The sequence below is a fragment of the Schistocerca serialis genome, chromosome 2, assembly GCF_023864345.2.
Source record: "Schistocerca serialis cubense isolate TAMUIC-IGC-003099 chromosome 2, iqSchSeri2.2, whole genome shotgun sequence".
Classification (NCBI taxonomy): Eukaryota; Metazoa; Arthropoda; class Insecta; order Orthoptera; family Acrididae; genus Schistocerca; species Schistocerca serialis.
Window position 1 is genome coordinate 422,864,388 of NC_064639.1, and position 22,215 is coordinate 422,886,602.

Here is a 22,215-nt window from a genome sequence, read left to right on the forward strand (position 1 = left end):
TACTGACGCAGAGGTTTTGGCGCCAGTATTTATCTCGTCGCCTACAGCATGCCTGTGTAGCGCTACATACATTCGACGGCAGAAGTTAGTTGTGGCGGCACCTACAAACATTTTTCAGAACTTCCGCTTGCTTTGCACTCGATTCTAAGCCGCAGGCGGTTTTTTGGTTTACAAAAACCGAAAAAAAAGTGCGGCTTAGATTCGAGTAAATACGGTAATTGATATAGGATATGACTTTTTGTACATTAATACACAGTTTCAGATTATTACTGTAAAATTAATTCAATTCCATAAATAATTTTAAGCATGTAATACAGTACAATAAAACAGTGCCATATAATAATGAAAGTAATAGTACAATTTAATATATAGCACAATAGGTACCAAAAGCAATTTTATATATATAAAAGAAAAAGGACAATAATTTAAATTTCAACCAACAGATAATCACGTGTCGTATAATAGCATCTATCTTGAAAATAGAGTTTTAGAGCCATTTTGAATTTTTGTATTTCTTTTATTGCCTTGCTGCGGTGGCTAAGTTTATTGTAAAGTTTTTTCACAGTTTTTGGTGGTCCATTTCATCTGGCAGTTGTGTTTACAAACTCATTGTCAGGATCCTATTTTTGCCTGGTGACTGTGTATATAAACTGATCAACAAAAGTCTGGGATACTATTGTAAAATGTAGTCTATGATATTAGAGGTCTCATTGATCTATCCATTATCCAGTTAGAGCCCATGGCCTGGATGGTACTTACTACTGGCATGCTTTACAGCCATTTCACAGTCATGTAAACATACCGCTGCCACAGTGGCACATCATGTGCAGTCCAGTATCAACAACAGCTTCACTTTGTGTTCAGCACTGCAGTAACATGCCCCATAGAAGCATACAACATTTGATAGAGTCAAGATTGTGGCTTTACATTCAGCAGGTCCTATACAGCAAGATGTTGCCAATCAGTTACATGTCACTCAAAGTGGTGTGTCTAAGGTGTGGAGAAAGTACATTGTTGTTCTTGTTGTAGTTGTTGTTGTGGTGGTCTTCAGTCCAGAGACTGGTTTGATGCAGCTCTCCATGCTACTTTATCCTGTGCAAACTTGTACCTACTGCAACCTACATCCTTCTGAATCTGCTTAGTGTATTCATCTCTTGGTCTCTCTATACGATTTCTACCCTCCACGCTGCCCTCCAATACTAAATTGGTGATCCCTTGATGCCTCAGAACATGTCCTACCAACCAATCCCTACTTCTAGTCAAGTTGTGCCACAAATTTCTCTTCTCCCCAATTCTCTTTGGTGCCTCCTCATTAGTTATGTGATCTATCCATCTACTCTGCAGCAATCTTCTGTAGCACCACATTTCGAAAGCTTCTATTCTCTTCTTGTCTAAACTATTTATCATCCCTGTTTCACTTCCATATATGCCTACACTCCATACAGATACTTTCAGAAACGACTTCCTGACACTTAAACATATACTCAATGTTAACAAATTTCTCTTCTTCAGAAACACTTTCCTTGCCATTGGCAGTCTACATTTTATATCCTCTCTACTTCAACCATCATCAGTTATTTTGCTCCCCATATAGCAAAACTCCTTTACTACTTTAACTGTCTCATTTCCTAATCTAATTTCCTCAGCGTCACCTGACTTAATTCGACTACATTCCATTATCCTCTTTTTACTTTTGTTGATGCCCATCTTATATCCTCCTTTCAAGACACTGTCCATTCCGTTCAACTGTTCCTCCAAGTTCTTTGCTGTCTCTGACAGAATTACAATGTCGTTAGCGATCCTTAAAGTTTTTATTTCTTCTCCATGGATTTTAATACCCACCCCGAATTTTTCTTTTGTTTCCTTTACTGCTTGCTTAATATACAGATTGAATAACATCGTGGAGAGGCTACAACCCTGTCTCACTCCCTTCCCAACCACTGTTTCCCTTTCAAGTACCTCGATTCTTATAACTGCCATCTGGTTTCTGTACAAATTGTATATAGCCTTTCGCTCCCTGTATTTTACCCCTGCCACCTTCAGAATTTGAAAGAGAGTATTCCAGTCAGCATTGTCAAAAGCTTTCTCTGAGTCTACAAATGCTAGAAACACAGGTTTGCCTTTTCTTAATCTAGTTTCTAAGATAAGTCATAGGGTCAGTATTGCCTCACATGTTCCAATATTTCTACGGAATCCAAACTGATTTTCCCTGAGGTTGGCTTCTACCAGTTATTCCATTCATCTGTAAAGAATTCGTGTTAATATTTTGCAGCTGTGACTTATTACACTGATAGTCCGATAATTTTCACATCTGTCAACACCTGCTTTCTTTGGGATTGTAATTATTATATTCTTCTTGAAGTCTGAGGGTATTTCACCTGTCTCATACATCTTGCTCACCAGATGTTAGAGTTTTGTCAGGGCTTGCTCTCCCAAGGCTGTCAGTAATTCTAATGGAATGTTGTTCAAAGAGACTGGAAATGTCAACGATAGACCTTGCGGTAGTCTTCCTCATATAACAACACAAAGCAGTATTGTTACCTCCAGCTGTCGGCTTGCAGGTGCCCAACATCAATTGCCAGAAATATTGGAAATGGCTTCTTCTGGGCAGCAGGGATTGATATCCCATACTAAACAGTATGTAGAAGACTACATCAGGATGGTCTTCATCCCAGAAGACCAATGAGAAGTTGTCCACTGAACCAATGGAACTGATGCAGTCAAAGGACCAGGGTTTTTGCACATCAACATTGGACCATTGCATAATGGAGTAATATCATGTTTGCTTATGAGATCAGGATTGATTAGCGACTGGTAATTAAATGTGTTAGTGTTTTTGAGAAGTGCTAGGTGGTATCAGGAATGGCAATACGTTCAAGAAGTCCACCGGTTTGCAGGTGGGAGCGTAATGTTCTGTGGGGCAATAACGATAGAATGGCAGACCCCTCTAATTCTAATGTATGGCAATTTGACTGGTCCCCAATGTCTCCAAGAGATCCTACAAATGGTTTTAAGGTGCTACAGATGTGAAGTCGATGACAAATTCATCCTAGTCGATGACAGTGAAGGACCACACTGTACTGTAGCAGAGTATTGGTATCTTCAGAGAAGCAACTGAATGCATTGGTCAGCACAATCCCCAGACATGAATGCAACTGAGCACGCATTGGGCCTGTTGAAGGTGGTCATTGTACAGTGCCAAATCCATCTGTTACTGAAGCTACCCTTGTGGAATGGAACTTTACACCCCAAGATAAACTTGATGGTCTAATCGAGATAATGCCTTGCAGAGTGGAAGAACTCATCCTTGTGCAGGGATGACATACTCACTATTAGACTGATAAGCATCATCACGAGATAAAGATTTTCGCAGTTTTTTTTTTTTTCAAGATGTACGCTATGGAGAGATCCTGGTGGTGTTTTTTTAAGGATATTTTGTAACTAAACAAAATCATTCTTGTCCTCAGAAGGAATTATGTTTATTTTGCTAATAAGATACTGTACAGACCTCAATGGATGTTCTACAAGAAGTCACTGTAGTAATGTGCTGTCTATATAAATAGGAATTTGCAAGAGTTTCTAGGGGCTGCATTTTCAGTTGTCTGCATGACACTCTTTTGTGCTATGATACACCATCTGCTAGCTGCCAAGTTGCTCCAAAAAAATATGATATATCCAGCAGTGATTCTACTTGTGCATATTATACACTTTTCAAGGTTTCTTTTGTATTGTACAATTAGCAAGTGTTTTTATGGTATACCATACTGTGCGTAGCTTCTTGCTGATGTAAATGATGTGTTGTGTCCCACTTTATGTTTTCCTGAATTCACATTTCTAGAAATTTTGTGTAGTTTACAGTTACAAGCAGCTACACGGGTAGCAGGGGTTGTGTGGCGTGGGCTGGGCGGTTTTTTAGGTTAGATGGCCTTGGGCAAGTACAGATAGGGCAACAGCCTCAATGGGTGCGGGGCAAAGTCAGGACATACGGGGACCAAGCAGCAATCGGTATTGTAATTGTAAACTGTCGAAGCTGCGTTGGTAAAGTACCGGTACTTCAAGAACTGATAGAAAGCACCAAAGCTGAAATCGTTATAGGTACAGAAAGCTGGCTGAAGCCAGAGATAAATTCTGCGGAAATTTTTACAAAGGTACAGACGGTGTTTAGAAAGGATAGATTGCATGCAACCGGTGGTGGAGTGTTTGTCGCTGTTAGTAGTAGTTTATCCTGTAGTGAAGTAGAAGTGGATAGTTCCTGTGAATTATTATGGGTGGAGGTTACACTCAACAACCGAGCTAGGTTAATAATTGGCTCCTTTTACCGACCTCCCGACTCAGCAGCATTAGTGGCAGAACAACTGAGAGAAAATTTGGAATAATTTCACATAAATTTTCTCAGCATGTTATAGTCTTAGGTGGAGATTTCAATTTACCAGATATAGACTGGGACACTCAGATGTTTAGGACGGGTGGTAGGGACAGAGCATCGAGTGACATTATACTGAATGCACTATCCGAAAATTACCTCGAGCAATTAAACAGAGAACCGACTCGTGGAGATAACATCTTGGACCTACTGATAACAAACAGACCCAAACTTTTCGACTCTTTATGTACAGACAGGGAATCAGTGATCATAAGGCCAGTGCAGCATCCCTGAATATGGGAGTTAGTAGGAATATAAAAAAAGGGAGGAAGGTTTATCTGTTTAGCAAGAGTAATAGATGGCAGATTTCAGACTAGCTAACAGATCAAAACGAAAATTTCTGTTCCGACACTGACAATGTTGAGTGTTTATGGAAAAAGTTCAAGGCAATCGTAAAATGCATTTTAGACAGGTATGTGCCGAGTAAAACTGTGAGGGACGGGAAAAACCCACCGTGGTACAACAACAAAGTTAGGAAACTACTGCGAAAGCAAAGAGAGCTTCACTCTAAGTTTAAATGCAGCCAAAACCTCTCAGACAAACAGAAGCTAAACGATGTCAAAGTTAGCGTAAGGAGGGCTATGCGTGAAGCATTCAGTGAATTCGAAAGTAAAATTCTATGTACCGACTTCACAGAAAATCCTAGGAAGTTCTGGTCTTACGTTAAATCAGTAAGTGGCTCGAAACAGCATATCCAGACACTCCGGGATGATGATGGCATTGAAACAGAGGATGACATGCGTAATGCTGAAATACTAAACACCTTTTTCCAAAGCTGTTTCACAGAGGAAGACCGCACTGCAGTTCCTTCTCTAAATCCTTGCACAAACGAAAAAATGACTGACATCGAAATAAGTGTCCAAGGAATAGAAAAGCAACTGGAATCACTCAACAGAGGAAAGTCCACTGGACCTGACGGGATACCAATTCGATTCTACACAGAGTATGCGAAAGAACTTGCCCCCCTTCTAACAGCCGTGTACCGCAAGTCTCTAGAGGAACGGAAGGTTCCAAATGATTGGAAAAGAGCACAGGTAGTCCCAGTCTTCATGAAGGGTCGTCGTGCAGATGCGCAAAACTATAGACCTATATCTTTGATGTCGATCTGTTGTAGAATTTTAGAACATGTTTTTTGCTCGCGTATCGTGTCGTTTTTGGAAACCCAGAATCTACTATGTAGGAATCAACATGGATTCCAGAAACAGCGATCGTGTGAGACCAAACTCGCTTTATTTGTTCATGAGACCCAGAAAATATTAGATACAGGCTCCCAGGTAGATGCTATTTTTCTTGACTTCCGGAAGGTGTTCGATACAGTTCCGCACTGTCGCCTGATAAACAAAGTAAGAGCCTACGGAATATCAGACCAGCTGTGTGGCTGGATTGAAGAGTTTTTAACAAACAGAACACAGCATGTTGTTATCAATGGAGAGACGTCTACAGACGTTAAAGTAACCTCTGGCGTGCCACAGGGGAGTGTTATGGGACCATTGCTTTTCACAATATATATAAATGACCTAATAGATAGTGTCGGAAGTCCCATGCAGCTTTTCGTTGATGATGCTGTAGTATACAGAGAAGTTGCAGTATTAGAAAATTGTAGCGAAATGCAGGAAGATCTGCAGCGGATAGGCACTTGGTGCAGGGAGTGGCAACTGACCCTTAACATAGACAAATGTAATGTATTGCGAATACATAGAAAGAAGGATCCTTTATTGTATGATTATATGATAGCGGAACAAACACTGGTAGCAGTTACTTCTGTAAAATATCTGGGAGTATGCGTGCGGAATGATTTGAAGTGGAATGATCATATAAAATTAATTGTTGGTAAGGCGGGTACCAGGTTGAGATTCATTTGGAGAGTCCTTAGAAAATGTAGTCCATCAACAAAGGAGGTGGCTTACAAAACACTCGTTCGACCTGTACTTGAGTATTGCTCATCAGTGTGGGATCCGTACCAGATCGGGTTGACAGAGGAGATAGAGAAGATCCAAAGAAGAGCGGCGCGTTTCGTCACAGGGTTATTTGGTAACCGTGATAGCGTTATGGAGATGTTTAACAAACTCAAGTGGCAGACTCTGCAAGAGAGGCGCTCTGCATCGCGGTGTAGCTTGCTCGCCAGGTTTCAAGAGGGTACGTTTCTGGAAGAGGTATCGAATATATTGCTTCCCCCTACTTATACCTCCCGAGGAGATCACAAAGGTAAAATTAGAGAGATCAGAGCGCGCACGGAGGCTTTCAGACAGTCGTTCTTCCCGCGAACCATACGCGACTGGAACAGGAAAGGGAGGTAATGACAGTGGCACATAAAGTGCCCTCCGCTACACACCGTTGGGTGGCTTGCGGAGTATAAATGTAGATGTAGATGTAGATGTACTTATTGTTTGTTAAAGACATGCCTAGTGAGGGTTAATGTATGCTTGTTTTGTATGGTATGAAGGTGCATTGCGGCAGTTTCCTCTTTGTTAACAATAAGGTTGTTAGAGGTTCTACAATGTGTGCAGTACAATTTTGTACTTTTTATCACAGTTTTGTAGCAGTTTTGCCCTTTATCAATAAGTTTATGTCATCCAAACATTTTATGTATTTATACTGCTCAAATGTAAGAGTCTATGTCAAGTCATACTAATAGGGTACATAGAGCATATGCAAAGAATGGTGATGCAAAAGACCAGAGGCTTCTTTGCAAGTTAGGAGACTGCAACAGAAAAGTTGAAAATCTTAATTGCCACACTCTAGAAAAAAAGGCAGAGTATGTCTCACAAGCCTCCCCCATAAACCATAGACCTTGCCATTGGTGGGGAGGCTTGCGTGCCTCAGCCGTACTGTAGGTGCAGCCACAACGAAGGGGTATTTGTTGAGAGGCCAGACAAATGTGTTGTTCCTGAAGAGGGACAGCAGCCATTTCAGTAGTAGCAGGGGCAGCAGTCTGGATGATTGACTGATCTGGCCTTGTAACAATAACCAAAACGGTCTTTCTGTGCCGGTACTGTGAATGGCTGAAAGCAAGGGGAAACTACAGCCGTAATTTTTCCCGAGGGCATGCAGCTTTACTGTAGGGTTAAATGATGATGGCATCCTCTTGGATAAAATATTCTGGAGGTAAAATAGTCCCCCATTCGGATCTCCGGGCAGGGACTACTCAGGAGGATGTCGTTATCAGGATAAAGAAAACTGGTGTTCTACAGATCGGAGTGTGGAATGTCAGATCTCTTAATCAGGCAGGTAGGTTAGAAAATTTAAAAAGGGAAATGGATAGGTTAAAGTTAGATATAGTGGGAATTAATGAAGTTCAGTGGCAGGAAGAACAAGACTCCTGGTCAGGTGAATGCAGAGTTATAAATACAAAATAATAAAAAAATAGGAGTGCAGGTAAGCTACTACAAACAGCATAGTGAACACATTATTGTGGCCAAGATAGACACAAAGCCCACACCTACCACAGTAGTACAAGTTTATGTGCCAACTAGCTCTGCAGGTGACGAAGAGATTGACGAAATGTATGAGGTAAAAGAAATTATTCAGATAGTGAAGGAAGATGAAAACTTAATAGTCGTGGGTGACTGGAATTCGATATTAGGAAAAGGAAGAGACGGAAATGTAGTAGGTGAGTGTGAATTGGGGGTAAGAAATGAAAGAGGAAGCCGCCTGGTAGAATTTTTCACAGAGCATAACTTAATCATAGCTAACACTTGGTTCAAGAATCATTAAAGAAGATTGTATATGTGGAGGAGGCCTGGAGTTACTGGAAGGTTTCAGATAGATTATATAATGGGAAGACAGAGATTTGCGAACCAGGTTTTAAAGTATAAGGCATTTCCAGGGGCAGATGTGGACTCCGTCCACAATCTATTGGTTATGAACTGTAGATTAAAACTGAAGAAACTGCAAAAAGGTTGGAATTTGAGGAGATGGGACCTAGATAAACTGACTAAACCAGAGGTTGTACAGAGTGTCAGGCAGAGCATAAGGGAACAATTGAGAGGAATGAGGGAAAGAAATACAGTAGAAGAAGAATGGGTAGCTCTGTGGGATGAAATAGTGAAGGCAGCAGAGGATCAAGTAGGTAAAAAGACAAGGGCTAATATAAATCCTTGGATAATAGAAGATATGTTGAATTTAATTGATGAAAGGAGAAAATACAAAAATGTAGTAAGTGAATCAGGCAAAAAGGAATACAAACGTATCAAAAATGAGATCGACAGGAAGTGCAGGGATGGCTAGAGGACAAATGTAAAGATGTAGAGGCTTATCTCACGAGGGGTAAGATAGACACTGCCTACAGGAAAATTAAAGAGACCTTTGGAGAAAAGAGAACCACTTGTATGAATATCAAGAGCTCAGATGGAAACCCATTTCTAAGCAATGAAAAGAAAGCAGAAAGGTGGAAGGAGTATATAGAGGGTCTGTACAAGGGCGATGTACTTGGGGACAATATTATGGAAATGGAAGAGGATGTAGATGAAGATGAAATAGGAGATATGATAGTGTGTGAAGAGTTTGACAGAGCACTGAAAGACCTAAGTCGAAACAAGGCCCCGGGACTAGACAACATTCCATTAGAACTACTGACAGCCTTGGGAGAGCAAGCCCTGACAAAACTCTACCATCTGGTGAGCAAGATGTATGAGACAGGCAAAATACCACCAGACTTCCAGATGAATATAATAATTCCAATCCCAAAGAAAGCAGGTGTTGACAGATGTGAAAATTACCGAACTATCAGTTTAATAAGTCACGGCTGCAAAATACTGACGCGAATTCTTTACAGATGAATGGAAAAAGTGGTAGAAGCCATCCTCGGGGAAAATCAGTTTGGATTCTGTAGAAATGTTGGAACATGTGAGGCAATACTGACCCTATGACTTATCTTAGAAACTAGATTAAGAAAAGGCAAACCTATGTTTCTAGCATTTGTAGACTTAGAGAAAGCTTTTGACAATGCTGACTGGAATGCTCTCTTTCAAATTCTGAAGGCGGCAGGGGTAAAATACAGGGAGTGAAAGTCTATTTACAATTTGTACAGAAACCAGATGGCAGTTATAAGAGTTGAGGGGCATGAAAGGGAAGTAGTGGTTGGGAAGGAAGTGAGAAAGGGATGTAGCCTCTCCCTGTTGTTATTCAATCTTTATATTGAGCAAGCAGTAAAGGAAACAAAAGAAAAATTAAAATCCATGGAGAAGAAATAAAAATATTGAGGTTCGCCGATGACATTGTAATTCTGTCAGCGACAGAAAAGGACCTGGAAGAGCGGTTGAATTGAATAGAGAGTGTCTTGAAAGCAGGATATAAGATGATCATTAATAAAAGCCAAATGAGGATAATGGAATGTAGTCAAATGAAGTTATGTGATGCTGAGGGAATTGGGTTAATAAAATGAGGCACTTAAAGTAGTAGATGAGTTTTGCTATTTGGGGAGCAAAATAACTGATGATGGTTGAAGTAGAGAGGATATAAAATGTAGACTACCAATGGCAAGGAAAGCGTTTCTGAAGAAGAGAAATTTGTTAACATCGAGTATAGATTTAAGTGTCAGGAATTCATTTCTGAAAGTATTTGTATGGAGTGTAGGCATATATGGAATTGAAACATGGACGATAAATAGTTTGGACAAGAAGAGAATAGAAGCTTTTGAAATGTGGTGCTACAGAAGATTGCTGCAGATTAGATGGATAGATCATGTAACTAATTTGGTGGTACCGAAGAGAACTGGGGAGCAGAGAAATTTGTGGCACAACTTGACTAGAAGAAGGAATTGGTTGGTAGGACATGTTCTGAGGCATCAAGGGATCACCAATTTAGTATTGGAGGGCAGCGTGGAGGGTAGAAATCGTAGAGGGAGACCAAGAGATGAGTATACTGAGCAGATTCAGAAGGATGTAGGTTGCAGTAGGTACTGGGAGATGAAGAAGCTTGCACAGAATAGAGTAGCAAGGAGAGCTGCATCAAACTAGTCTCTGGACTGAAGACCACAACAACAACAACAACAACAACAACATGTCTCACAATAACCTGCTTAGAAAATTTCATTATATGTCTGTCAGGATGGAAACTATGATTATTATTCTGCCCCTTTGTATTGATCCCACAGAGAGCATTTAAATAAAATCAGGATAATCATTTCATGTGTGATTGCTCTATCAACTGTGTATCTCATCATGACCCATCCTCATAGCTTTACTTCTGCCTGTAACTCTTCTCTTAAGTTTCAAACTTTACAGAAGTATTCCTGCATAGCTTGCATGTGTAGCACTCTTGGAAGTAAGGAGTGCTACTCCCATGAGCTACCCAGGAGAACTTCTGTGAAGTTTGGAATGTAGTAGATGAAGTATGGGTGGGAGCAAAATTGTGTGGATGGGCCATGTTTGTGCTTGGGCAGCTCAGTTGGTAGAGTACTTGCAAATAAAGTCAAAAGAAGTTTCATATCAGTGCACACTCTGCCTCAGAGTGAAAAAAAAAAAAACATTTAAAAAAATCCTGTTGATATGTTCTGTGATCATGCTGAAGCATTTGATTATGTTGATCACAGAATTCTGGCTTCCTCTTGCATGGATGAAATCCTACCTTGTTGACAGAAAGGAGTTTATCAGATTGACATAGTGTGTCACAGGAATGATACTAATCTTAGTATAGGTGATAATATATGAGGTCACACAAGGTGTGGTATTGGGATCGCTTGCCTTCTTAATCTGCATAAATGATTTCCTAGTGACTTTAAGGGATGGTTCAAAAACTGTAATACTTGATAATGACACAAGCACATTAATCAATAGTCCAAACTTACCTGTACCTGACAGAGCTCAGTGATAGCCGAACAGGCATGCAGCTGGTTCACAGCAAACAATGTAATTCTTAGTTTTACAGATACTTTTGCTACACAAATTGTAAGTGCAACACTGTTTGAAATTTCTTGGGGTTCAACTGGATAACAAATTACAATGTGGTCAACTTACAGATCAACTAATCAAGAAGCCCAGTTAAGTTCATTTTGCATTTAAAAGCAACTCATACTGTGCTGACCCAAAGACAGAGATGGTGACTTATTTTGCACCATACCTCACTTGTGGCATCTGCCACTGGATTTTAATGAGCATCTCCATTACACACTCACATAGAGTAAATGAACACATGACAAAACACACTTCTCTTCTATGAATTTTAATTAATCCTGTCAGAAAAATATCCTAACTTGACAATCAAATTAAGAATTTGTTGACTGTACCTCTTTTGCATGTGACTTATGTATCCTTAGAATTCGTCCAGTGAATTTCAGTCTGCCATCTGATTTTCTTACAGCTAGTTCTCTAGCTGAGAACCTTGTCATTGAAGGCAGCTTGTAAAACCATGTAGTACCATTAGCTGTTCATACTGAAAGAGAATAGCCTTGTCTTCCTGGTAGCACTCTGAGGCAACTGTTTCCTGATGTATGTACTCATATTGTGAGTGACTTTGATTTGCAAAGTATCTGTTCCTATTTGAGCTGCTATCTTTCACTACAAACATAATCTCACTGACATAGCAAAGATTTGTTGTTATTGGCTTGTACCTTTCATGAAATGTCTTTGTTTCCTCAGTTTCAAAATTCAGCTAGTTGTTGACATTGGGAATTACTGTGGAAAATTTGGAAATTTGTGGTAAGATCTTATCGGACCAAACTGCAGAGGTCATCGGTCCCTAAGCTTACGCACCACTTAACCTAACTTAAACTAACTTACGTTAAGGACAAAACACACACACACACACACACACACACACACACACACACACACACACACACACACATGCCCTCCTCCAGCAGTGGGGAGGGGGGGAGAGGGGGGGGGGGGGGCGCACTGACCGTGACAAGGTGCCTTGACTGGATGGCTACCCCATACCCCATGCAGCAATAGCTGTGGGAGAGCACCTCTTTCAACAATGCAAGGTGCTAGAACAACTTAGGTATTGTAACCTTGAGCTGTTTTGTGAATCATTTCCTTTTTTGCTCTGCACATTATCTCTGTAGTGAAAGAAGAGGAGAAGGAAGAAAGAGCAGAGGAGAGCAGAAAAAGTAATCATAGTAGTAGTAGTAGCAGTAGCAGCAGCAACAGCAGCAGCATTAGCAGCAGTACCAATTTTGGGAGGCTGAAGAAATTAGGAAAAAATCAAAACAAGAACATGGGAAGAATAGATTGATACTCACCACAAAGAGGAAGCATTGAGTCACACACTGGTGCACTGAGAAAGAGTGTTAGAAATATATTTAGATTTTAGATTAAGTCATTCTTTGGAAGTAACTGCCTATGGACTCATGCAGGGACGTTGTGCAGACAGAGTAGAGCTGCTAGGTGCAGGATAGGGGGTCCAAGAGGGAGGGGGGGGGGGGGAGGGAGAGGAGAGAAGAGAAGAGAAGAGAGAAGAGAGAGGAGGAAATTACTTACAGGTGTGTTGGTGCGATAGAAAGCATGTCTGTACTGGAGTGGGAGCAGGTAAGGGGATAGGCAGATGGAGGACACCCAGACTAGCAAAGGTTGAGGCCGGGGGGTATTACTGTAAGAGGTTCCACTCTATCCCATATTATAGTGCATTCCTAAGTTGGTAGGAATGAACCTTATATGCACTATATCTCATCTGCTCTGATTTTACAAATTCAGGATTCATGAGAAATAGAAAAGAAATGTATGCAAGTAAATTTGTTCCAGTGTCAACTTATGTATCACTTTAAAGAAATTGAAAGATAGTAAGCTTTGCCCTGTAGTAACACTAAAGCCTACCAGCATAACAAAGATCCTCAGAGTGCAATGTGTCCAACACTTTAAAAGATGCTGGATACAACACATTGCCAGTAATGACTTGTAATCAAATAAACAACTTAAGGAATATTTCAGAATTCTCCTCATCTTTGTAATGCTGTAATAAATGATTTGTATGGAATACTCTTTTGGCAAAGATGTGGAGGTTCTGCTAGATGCAAAACAGCGTAACTATCCAGCTTGTAGCCAAGAAGCTGGCCACTGTGGTCGAGCAGTTCTAGGCACTTCAGTTCGGAACCATGTGGCTGCTGCAGTGGCAGGTTCTAATCCTGCCTCAGGCATGGATGTGTGTATGTCCTTAAGTTAGTTAGGTTTAAGTAGTTCTAAGTCTAGGGGACTGATGACCTCAGATGTTAAGTCCCATAGTGCTTAGAGCCATTTGAACCATATGTAGCCAATATCAGACTCAATATTCCAGAAAAGTACTGCTGCAGCACTCACTGATACATAAATCCTGAAAATAAATGATAACAAGGAATCATCTTGTGCAATGAGTGTTCCGAAAATACATTGCCAATAATGTTGATGATCTCAATCATAATCTTCCAGTTCAGGTTAGTTTTGAAACTGTGGAAATTCAGTTCAACTTTGAGCTTAAAATTATTTTCAAGTATAAATAATGTGTATTTCCTAATAATACACTCCAGTGCTCATAGCAAATAACTGTTCTTAAACTCTAAATGTTGGATGGTAAAACTGAAAGTTACAATCAGATTGCTTAAAATGTTTTCTAGTTCACTACATTGCATAGGAGCTAATATCATTAACCAGTTCTATCCATATGAATAGATTTTATTGCGTAGCCTAAGTCAGTCATATTGTCACAGAAGAAGTCGATTAGCACTGTGGTGTAGTGGTTATGATACTAAACTGATGCAAGCAGGGTCATGAGTTTAAAACTCACCTTGACCGTACAATTTTAATTTCTGTATTCAGTTTGAGTACATTCTAGAAGTATCCACGAATGTCAAGAATGGTTGTACTGGAATGTTCTGTAGCTGTATATGTACTGTATGTTTTATGGCTGGAGGCAGTTTGCTCCGCACTCTTGTATGTGCAGGTGCTGAATAAACCTTTGTTACATGAGGTTAGTGTTTGTCATTCATCTAATTACACCTTCTTCTACATGACAATATTAATGACTGAAAACCCTGTACATCAGCAGAACTCTTAATGAAATATACCATTAGTATGAAATGTTTCACTGGAGTAAAATGTTCCACTTGTACTTCAATCATGCCAACTGATTCCACTCTCATATTCACGGGTTGGATAAAAAATAGTGGGAACACTGACATAACCTAAAGGATGTGTGTCAAATGGCATACCCACTGTTTGTAACTGATAGCAGAAGGTCAGTTGAAGAAGTGCAGCGAGCAGCGATGGCTGTGTGTGAGTCAGCTGCAGTGTGTATTGTCTGAAATTGTGGGAGGCCAATTCGAATGCTCTATCTGTATGTTTACATAAGAAAAACAAGTGCATGGATCAAGACTGAAGTGGAATGAGGTCACAGTGTACAACAGTGTTCTTTCTGACCCTGCATCCCATCATCATTCATGACAATGCACGATGCCACATGGTTACCCCCATGCAGGAGCTCCTGCACACGTAAGCGCTGGAGATACTGGAACATCCACAGTATTCACCCAATATGAATCCATGGGATTATGATCTATTTGTCAAAATAAAGGAACCTCTTCATAGCTTTGGTCACAGCATAATGGAAGATATCGTCTGTGCCACAGCCAGTCCTTGCAAAACATTGATGGAGATGGATGGTGTAGAGTCTTGTACGATGGAAGCAAGGGAGAGGATGTGGTTATGGGTGGCCAGTATCCTCTTTCTACAATATAAATGCACACATGGATTAACTTGATTCTTTTTTACATGTACAGGTACTGCTACTTAATTTTAATTGGGCCCATGTGTTGTGGTACAAGCTCATCCATAATAGTCCTCTTGCTGACAATATCGGTATCTTGCTATTACAGCTAATCTGGTCGCTATGTACTATTGTAGCCAGTGATGTGAACTGACAGATGCCAACTGGACTGTGAGTTAGTGACTAAATGAGGCCCTAGAGTCATTGGCGGCGGCCTAAATACTTGCTGTTGAGAGGGTGTTGGTGGCGTGTTGCCAGTTGGTGTGTCTTTGGCCTCTCTCACAATAGGCATGCTGGACCCAGTGCCTGCTACTGATCTTCATGCTACATCTTTGCCAACTGGTGTGCTGGCAACAGCTTACATCAGCAGCACAGCACTTTCCTCCCCCACTCCCCATGAAATGCCACACCGTTGTCATGTAGGAAAAATGTGAATGACAATGGGAGGGGAGGAGGGGCAGAGGGATGCAGGATGCTGGAATGTAGTAATGAGCTAGGAGCCATGACTCTGGAAGAAGGAGCACTCCCAACCGTACCTCACCATCTGGCTTGCGAGGCAACAGGAACATCCTCCAGAAAACTGCTGCCAGGGCACATGTCCAAGCCTGAGAGTGTGTCGGCGAGAGGGGATGGCAGGGCCAAGGGTGCATCATCCATCCACTCCTCCTGGGGTGCCCTGGTGGCACCAGCAGGTGGCTGCAAAGGCTGCGTGGTCCTGTGAAACCATGAATCTGAGAGAAGAAAAGCAGCAGAATCACGGCGCAAGGGGCCCCACCAATTTGGCTCTGATGGCGATGCTGCAAGCCATCAGGACCTGCAATCAAGTACATATAAGAGCCAATGCATTCCTGGATTATGCTTCTTTCCCAAGCCCTATGGATACCATAAAGCCTGAAAAGAACAAGATCTTGTTGCACAAAGCAAGACTTGCAGACTGTTGGCAGTGCACACTGCTGCGGTGGGTGTAGCAGGTGTATCAGCGTCCAACAGCAGCAGTCATGCGTAAGTTCCGCCTGTGATGGTCCGTCTTGTGGGTGGGAGTGATAGGCAGCAAGAAGGTGCCTGTTCCCATGTGTGGGGGTACAAAGCTTGGCCATCTGTTGTTTGAAAGTGTGTCTGAAGCATTCTGCTTCTCTTTTGGACTGGGGATGAAATGGAGCACTTATTAGATGATGAATGCCACTTCATTCACAGAACTGTTCAAAATCACGTGAATTGAAGTGAGCTGTGGTCCATTGTCTGACACAAGTACTTCTGGCAAAGCTTCTGTGCATGATATGGAGGACAACACTTGAATGGTGCTATGGGGCAGAGTTCATAGGCACTGCAAATGGGAACTTGCTAAGAGTCTACCACTATGAGCCAATGAGTGTTCCAAAATGGACCTGCAAAGTCTATGTGCACTCGTTGGCATGGGGATTGAGTCTTAGGCCTAGCTGAGATTGTCTGTGGTGAAGTGGATTGGTTTTCTGTGGATGTGTGACACTGTGATGTCATCTGTTCAATGTGAGCATCCATCTGCTGCCAAGTACAGTGCCGTTGCACTAACTATTTAGTGCGAACAATTCCACAATGTCCTTGGTGGGGCAAGCGCAATACATCCTTTTGCAGCTCTTTGGGAATAAGCACACGCAATTGTCCATCCACTGTCATTCTGAACTAGAATCACACCCCGTTGCATTGAAAGGTGATGCCAATGTGCAAAACATCAGTGCAAACTTGAGTTCTGGATACTGTTCAATGAACAAGGCCAAGATATGTGAATGTAATTCAGCAAAATCTTGAGATCTGGGTCTGCTTTTGTGGCCTATGCAATTTTTCTGTAGTGCAAGGGAAAAGATTCCAGCATTTCAGAGTCCTGTGTATCAGTTTGACATCAAGATGCAGCATATGCATCAAAATCATAGTCTGAGCCAATCGGAAGGCGAGATATGGTGTCTTCATTGCCATGTTTTACCTTAGGTCTGTACACAATTTCATACTAATACTGCGAAAGCAACAAAGCTCAATGTTGCATTTTTTGAACATTGTGTGTAGGAACAGGCTTTGGCAGGTGAAGGCTTATGATCTGTCACTAAAAAGAACTTATGACCACACAAATAGTGCTGAAATTTGGTCACAACATACACAATAGCGAGACCCTCTTTTTCAATTTGAGAATAATTGCACTGAGTTTTTCATTTTGAGAATAATTCCACTGAGTTTGAGTTAACAACTTCGAGGCAAAGCAATAGGTCTGTCTTGTGCACCATTTCTGTGCTAAAGCACAGAACCGATTCTGTAGGAAGAAGTGTTGATTTGCAAAACTACTGGCTTGGCAGGATCAAAATGCACCAAAGATCTCTCACTAAGTAAGGCATTTTTGAGATTCTGAAATGCATCTTGACAGTCTTTAGTCTACACAAAAGGTACACTCTTCTGACACAAGTGATGCAATTGATCCGCGATCTGAGTGGCATTTGATATTAACTGAATGTAGTATGATGTCTTGCCTAGTACTGACTCCAGTTCAGACACATTCCGAGGAACAGGCAGGTCATGGATTGCAAGCAAATGACATTGGAGGGGTGCAAACCCTGACTGTTTATCACATGACCTAAATACTGTAGTTCAGTTTGAAAAAAGTCATATTTTTCAAGATGACACTTGAGTCCTGCTTCTGACAACACTCAGAAAAAATATGCAAGTTGGCAGTGTGTTCCTCTGTTGTATGACCTGAGACAACAATATTGTCAGGGTAATTTAAACAAAATGTCACTTTTCCAGTCAGCTGTTCCAAGTAATGCTGGAAAATGGTGGGTACAGAAGCATTGCCAAAGGGCAAACACAGATACTCGAACAGTCCTAAGTGTGTATTTACAACAAACACTCTCTGTGATTCTTCAGCCAGTGGAATTTGTAAGTAGGCATCATACAAGTCTATCTTAGAAAAGTAACATCCTGCACCTAGCCTGTCCATGAGTTCCTCAGGGCGAGGTAACGGATAAGTGTCAACTGCTGTCTGTGGTTTGACTGTAGGCTTGAAGGCAACACAAATGCAAATGTGACCAGAAGGATAAGGCATCAAACAATGCATGGGATCAGTTACACCATTATCTTGCAATTCTTTCAGTTCACTGGCTACTTTGTCTCTTAAAGCAACTGGAAGAGGGCAGGCCTGTAAAATCTAAGGCTGTGCATTGTCTTTCAGTGTAACATGTGCTACAAAGTTATTAACTTTTCTCATTCCTTTGGAAAATAGTTCAGGAAATTCTTTAAGCAAGCTAGCTACAGTGTATTTTGGTTCAAAAACAGATACTGAAAGTAGATTGTCTTGGATGGTAAGTCAAAACAAATCAAAGGCATATAAACCAAATATGTTCTCACTGTCTCTTGATTCCAGCATAGTAAAATTCACTGTCCTAGTGTTAGATTTGTAAGTGGCAGGCAAGCTACACTGTTCAAGTACTGGAATTTCCTGTTCATTGTAAGTAGTAAGGTGCTAGCTAGATTTAGAAAGGCATAGTGAGCCTAACTGCACATACATGGTATGATTAAGCAAAGTTATTGTGGCACCGTTGTCTAACTGAAAGTTCACACAATGGCCAGCAGTTTGAGATGAGAAATATAGTTTATTAGAATGTCGTTGCACAACCTTAATCTTACCTTAGTCAGAAACTGTTGTAGGTTTTGAAAACTTGCCTGTTTTTTTTTTCTTTTTTTTTCTGGGAGTGGGCAAAATTGGCATTTTTGTTCCGTTGCAAACAAACTGCTTGGACACAGCCTTTTTTTCCACACATGTGTCACATTGTGTTATGTGATAGGCAATCCTCTCTTTTATGGCGAGCAAAACGTCTAATGCAAGATTTCACTAAATTCACAGGCCTGTTTACACATCTACGTGATTGTCCATGTGGCTGTGTATGGGCTCGTTGTTATGGCTGCTTGGGGCAGTCATGAGCAAGGGGCGACTCAACCTGACAAATTGTGGCATGGTCAAACTTATCGGCTGCTATGGCACCCGAATCATATTGCTCTAAGATTTTCAATACTTGGGGAAGTGATGTATCAGAGTACTTCAAGATCTGTTCCCATATTTTGCCATCTGGGATATTGAATGTTATTGTATTGCATATCATGAGATCACTGTAAAAGTTGCCACAACTACACTTAAATTTACACTTCCTAGTCATGCCCCATTAATTCTGTGTATCACTGATGGTACATCCGTTCTGGCTTTTTCTGCTAGCAGAAGAACTGATGTCTGACTGCTGCTACTTGGACTTTCTGGTCATAATACTTGGTTAATGGAGCAATTACTTGGTCATAGCCGAGTTTGTTGGAAGACACACTTGGGAATAGTTTTTGTATTAGCCTGAATGCAGGGGACCCCACAATGAAAAGGAAGTCTTCTAACTTTACAGTACCATGAACATGACGAACTTGACAATGTGTTTGGAACTGAGTCAGGCATTCAGTCCATTCATCTTCTGGGTCCTTAAATTGCTGGAACATAAGTATACTTTTTGGCAGCACTTGATGGGCTGGTTGGTTGGTCAGTTGTGCAGCCAATGCAGCTTGTGCAGCCAGTAGCTGCTGTACCGTTATCAGTAGGGCAGTTATTTGTTGATTTGAAACTGAAAAGCTCGTGTTAGATCCATCACATTTGGCATCTGTGGCTGAGGCACGGAGGCAGAGGGTGGAGGGGGCAGGGAATTCATGGTGTACACAAATATGTTATATCAAAAAGCAAGCAAAGCCACTGAAAAGAGAAATTTGATTAGTTTTGCAGCTCCCCTCCTGGAATACATGCAAGTACACAATAAAAAATTAGAAACACTTGAATATTAACACCCTTGCAAGCTAAAACAAAAGAGAAGAAAGCAAAATCTTCAGCCAAATTAATTAATTTTGATTGCCACTGAATTATCTGTAGAGTCTTGTATCATGGAAGCAAGGAACAGGATGTGGTTATTGGTAGCCGGTATACTCATTCTAAAACACAAATGCAAACATGGATTAACTTGGATCTTTATTTACATGAACAGATAGTTGCTACTTAACTTTATTCAAGTTCGTGTGTTGTGGTACAAGCTCATGCATAATAGTCCTCTTGCTTACAATATCAGTATATTGCTATTACAATTAATCTGCTCGTTATGTACCGTTGTAGCCAGTGATATGAGCTCGAATGCGAATTAGTGGCTGAGTGAGGCCCTCCAGTCAGTGGCGGTGGCCTAAATACTTGCTGTTGAGAGGATGTTGGTGGTGTGTTGCTAGCTGGTGTGTCTTTGGCCTCTCTTGTGATAAGTGCGCTTGATCCAGTGCCTGCTATCAATCTCTGCACTACATCTTTGCCAACTGGTGTGCTGGCAACAGCTTATGCCAGCACAGATGCAGTGTCAGTGTGCAATGCCTTCCATCACTGTGGAGGAAGGTGATCAAGATGTAGGGCAATTACACTGAGGGCTGAATGTCTGTCAAAAGTTTGGTATGAGTTATAACCAAGTTGCCTCTACTTTTTATCCAACCCATGTAGTAGCATTTGCTGATACCTGATTCCAAGTTTTCATATCACTTATGAGGTATTAAATGTAACTAATCTCTCAAATTATTTTAAGAGAGAAGAATTTAAATGTTGTTAAAATTAGTTTATTTCATTCAAACAAGGAAAACAAACACTATGTTTTTGTGTATTTTTCTTATTGAGATGAAGCTAGGTATCATGCACTGCATTTATTTTAAGTACAAATACGATGGATCGCAAATAATGCATAAGCCAGTTCTTTTCCAAACAATTACAGTTACATAAATAATTAATTAGTTAGTATTTCAAATAATCAGTCAGAAAATCTTGACAACTATCTAATACAGACTATCTTGTTACAACAGACTTTGTGCAAGAACGCTATTGATCAGTTTCCTGACAAAATATGGTAGTGAAAGCAGATCAGTAATCAATTACCACAATCTAAACGATGTAGTTACAGCTATTGTGACAGTTGTGACCTTTGCTGTGTATTCAGTCTAAAAACATTCATATTCTATTAAACAAGCTTATTGTGTGGCATAACTTATTCTCTACATCATGATGGCAGATGGATCTAGTGGCAGCTCTTGGAATGATGATGATGCAACCTAGTGGCTGCTAGTCATTGCTAATGTCATACTTTCAAGTCTGTGTGGCAGATAACTTCTGTCTTATAGTACAAGCCCATCATTGTATGTGGAAGGAAAAATGTTATAGTATTTCTTCTTATCACTTAATACTCTGGTTATTAAAGTTATTTAATATTACGGTAAAAAATTGGCTTAACTAGATGGTGGTGGACCTCTTATATCTTTTAGGCACTTACTACACTTGGGAGGATGCAATTGTCAACAAATTAGCCCTTAGGATCTTACATGCACTGAGTACCAGTTATGGCCTAGGAAGATGCAACACAAATATGGGGTCTGAATGATAAAATCTGTAATATTTGCTATCTCATAATAGTAACGAATCCTGAATTAAAAACTTTGTCTGAATGCTCAGAAATTGTTGAAGATGAACAGCAGTGTTTCGATTCTTGAGTAAAAATCACCATGTAAGCATAACTCAGTTGCACAGAATAAATGAACTGACATTTATGAAACAATGCTTTCATTCCCTGACACAGACTAACTCTAATCAAGCCAACTTTCCATTTCAGCCATAGGACATCACTGCAGTTCAACAGAGTAAAACATCAAGAGTGAAACCTAAAAATAACTTTCAGCAGAAATGAAAATCAACACTACTGTATTTCCTCATACTAAATGCAGTCAGGTGTCACTTAGCATTTCTAACTAGCCCTCAAATACAGTCATTGCATTCAAGAACAACAGCAGTATCCTGTTGGCACAGTGTACAGTGTTAAAAAGTCATGTCAGAATATAACTTTCTTTTAAACATTTTTCTTTTTTGTAATTTCAACCTGCATCAGTGAGATTATGGACTCTTTACTGGCTGCCTTGTTCTTGCCTGGTTGTCAGCAGCACACTGCTGTCAACTAGTTATTGAATTCACAGATCACTTAATCAGCAGCGGCCCCCTGTAACTTAAATTATGCTTTCTATAACAATGAAAACAATCAATTATTGATAAGAAATTTTAATTG

General features: G+C 40.6%; 1 protein-coding gene across 1 annotated transcript in view; it reads left to right on the forward strand.

Annotated features, from left to right (window-relative positions):
- LOC126455588 (pseudouridine-5'-phosphate glycosidase-like) overlaps positions 1-22,011 on the forward strand; it is a 135,764-nt gene extending 113,753 nt beyond the window's left edge. Inside the window, exon 10 of the mRNA XM_050091346.1 lies at positions 21,769-22,011. Coding sequence (XP_049947303.1) covers positions 21,769-21,774 — 6 coding nt within the window. The 3' untranslated portion in view covers positions 21,775-22,011. The remainder of the gene's footprint in view (positions 1-21,768) is intronic.
- Positions 22,012-22,215: the final 204 nt, after the last annotated feature.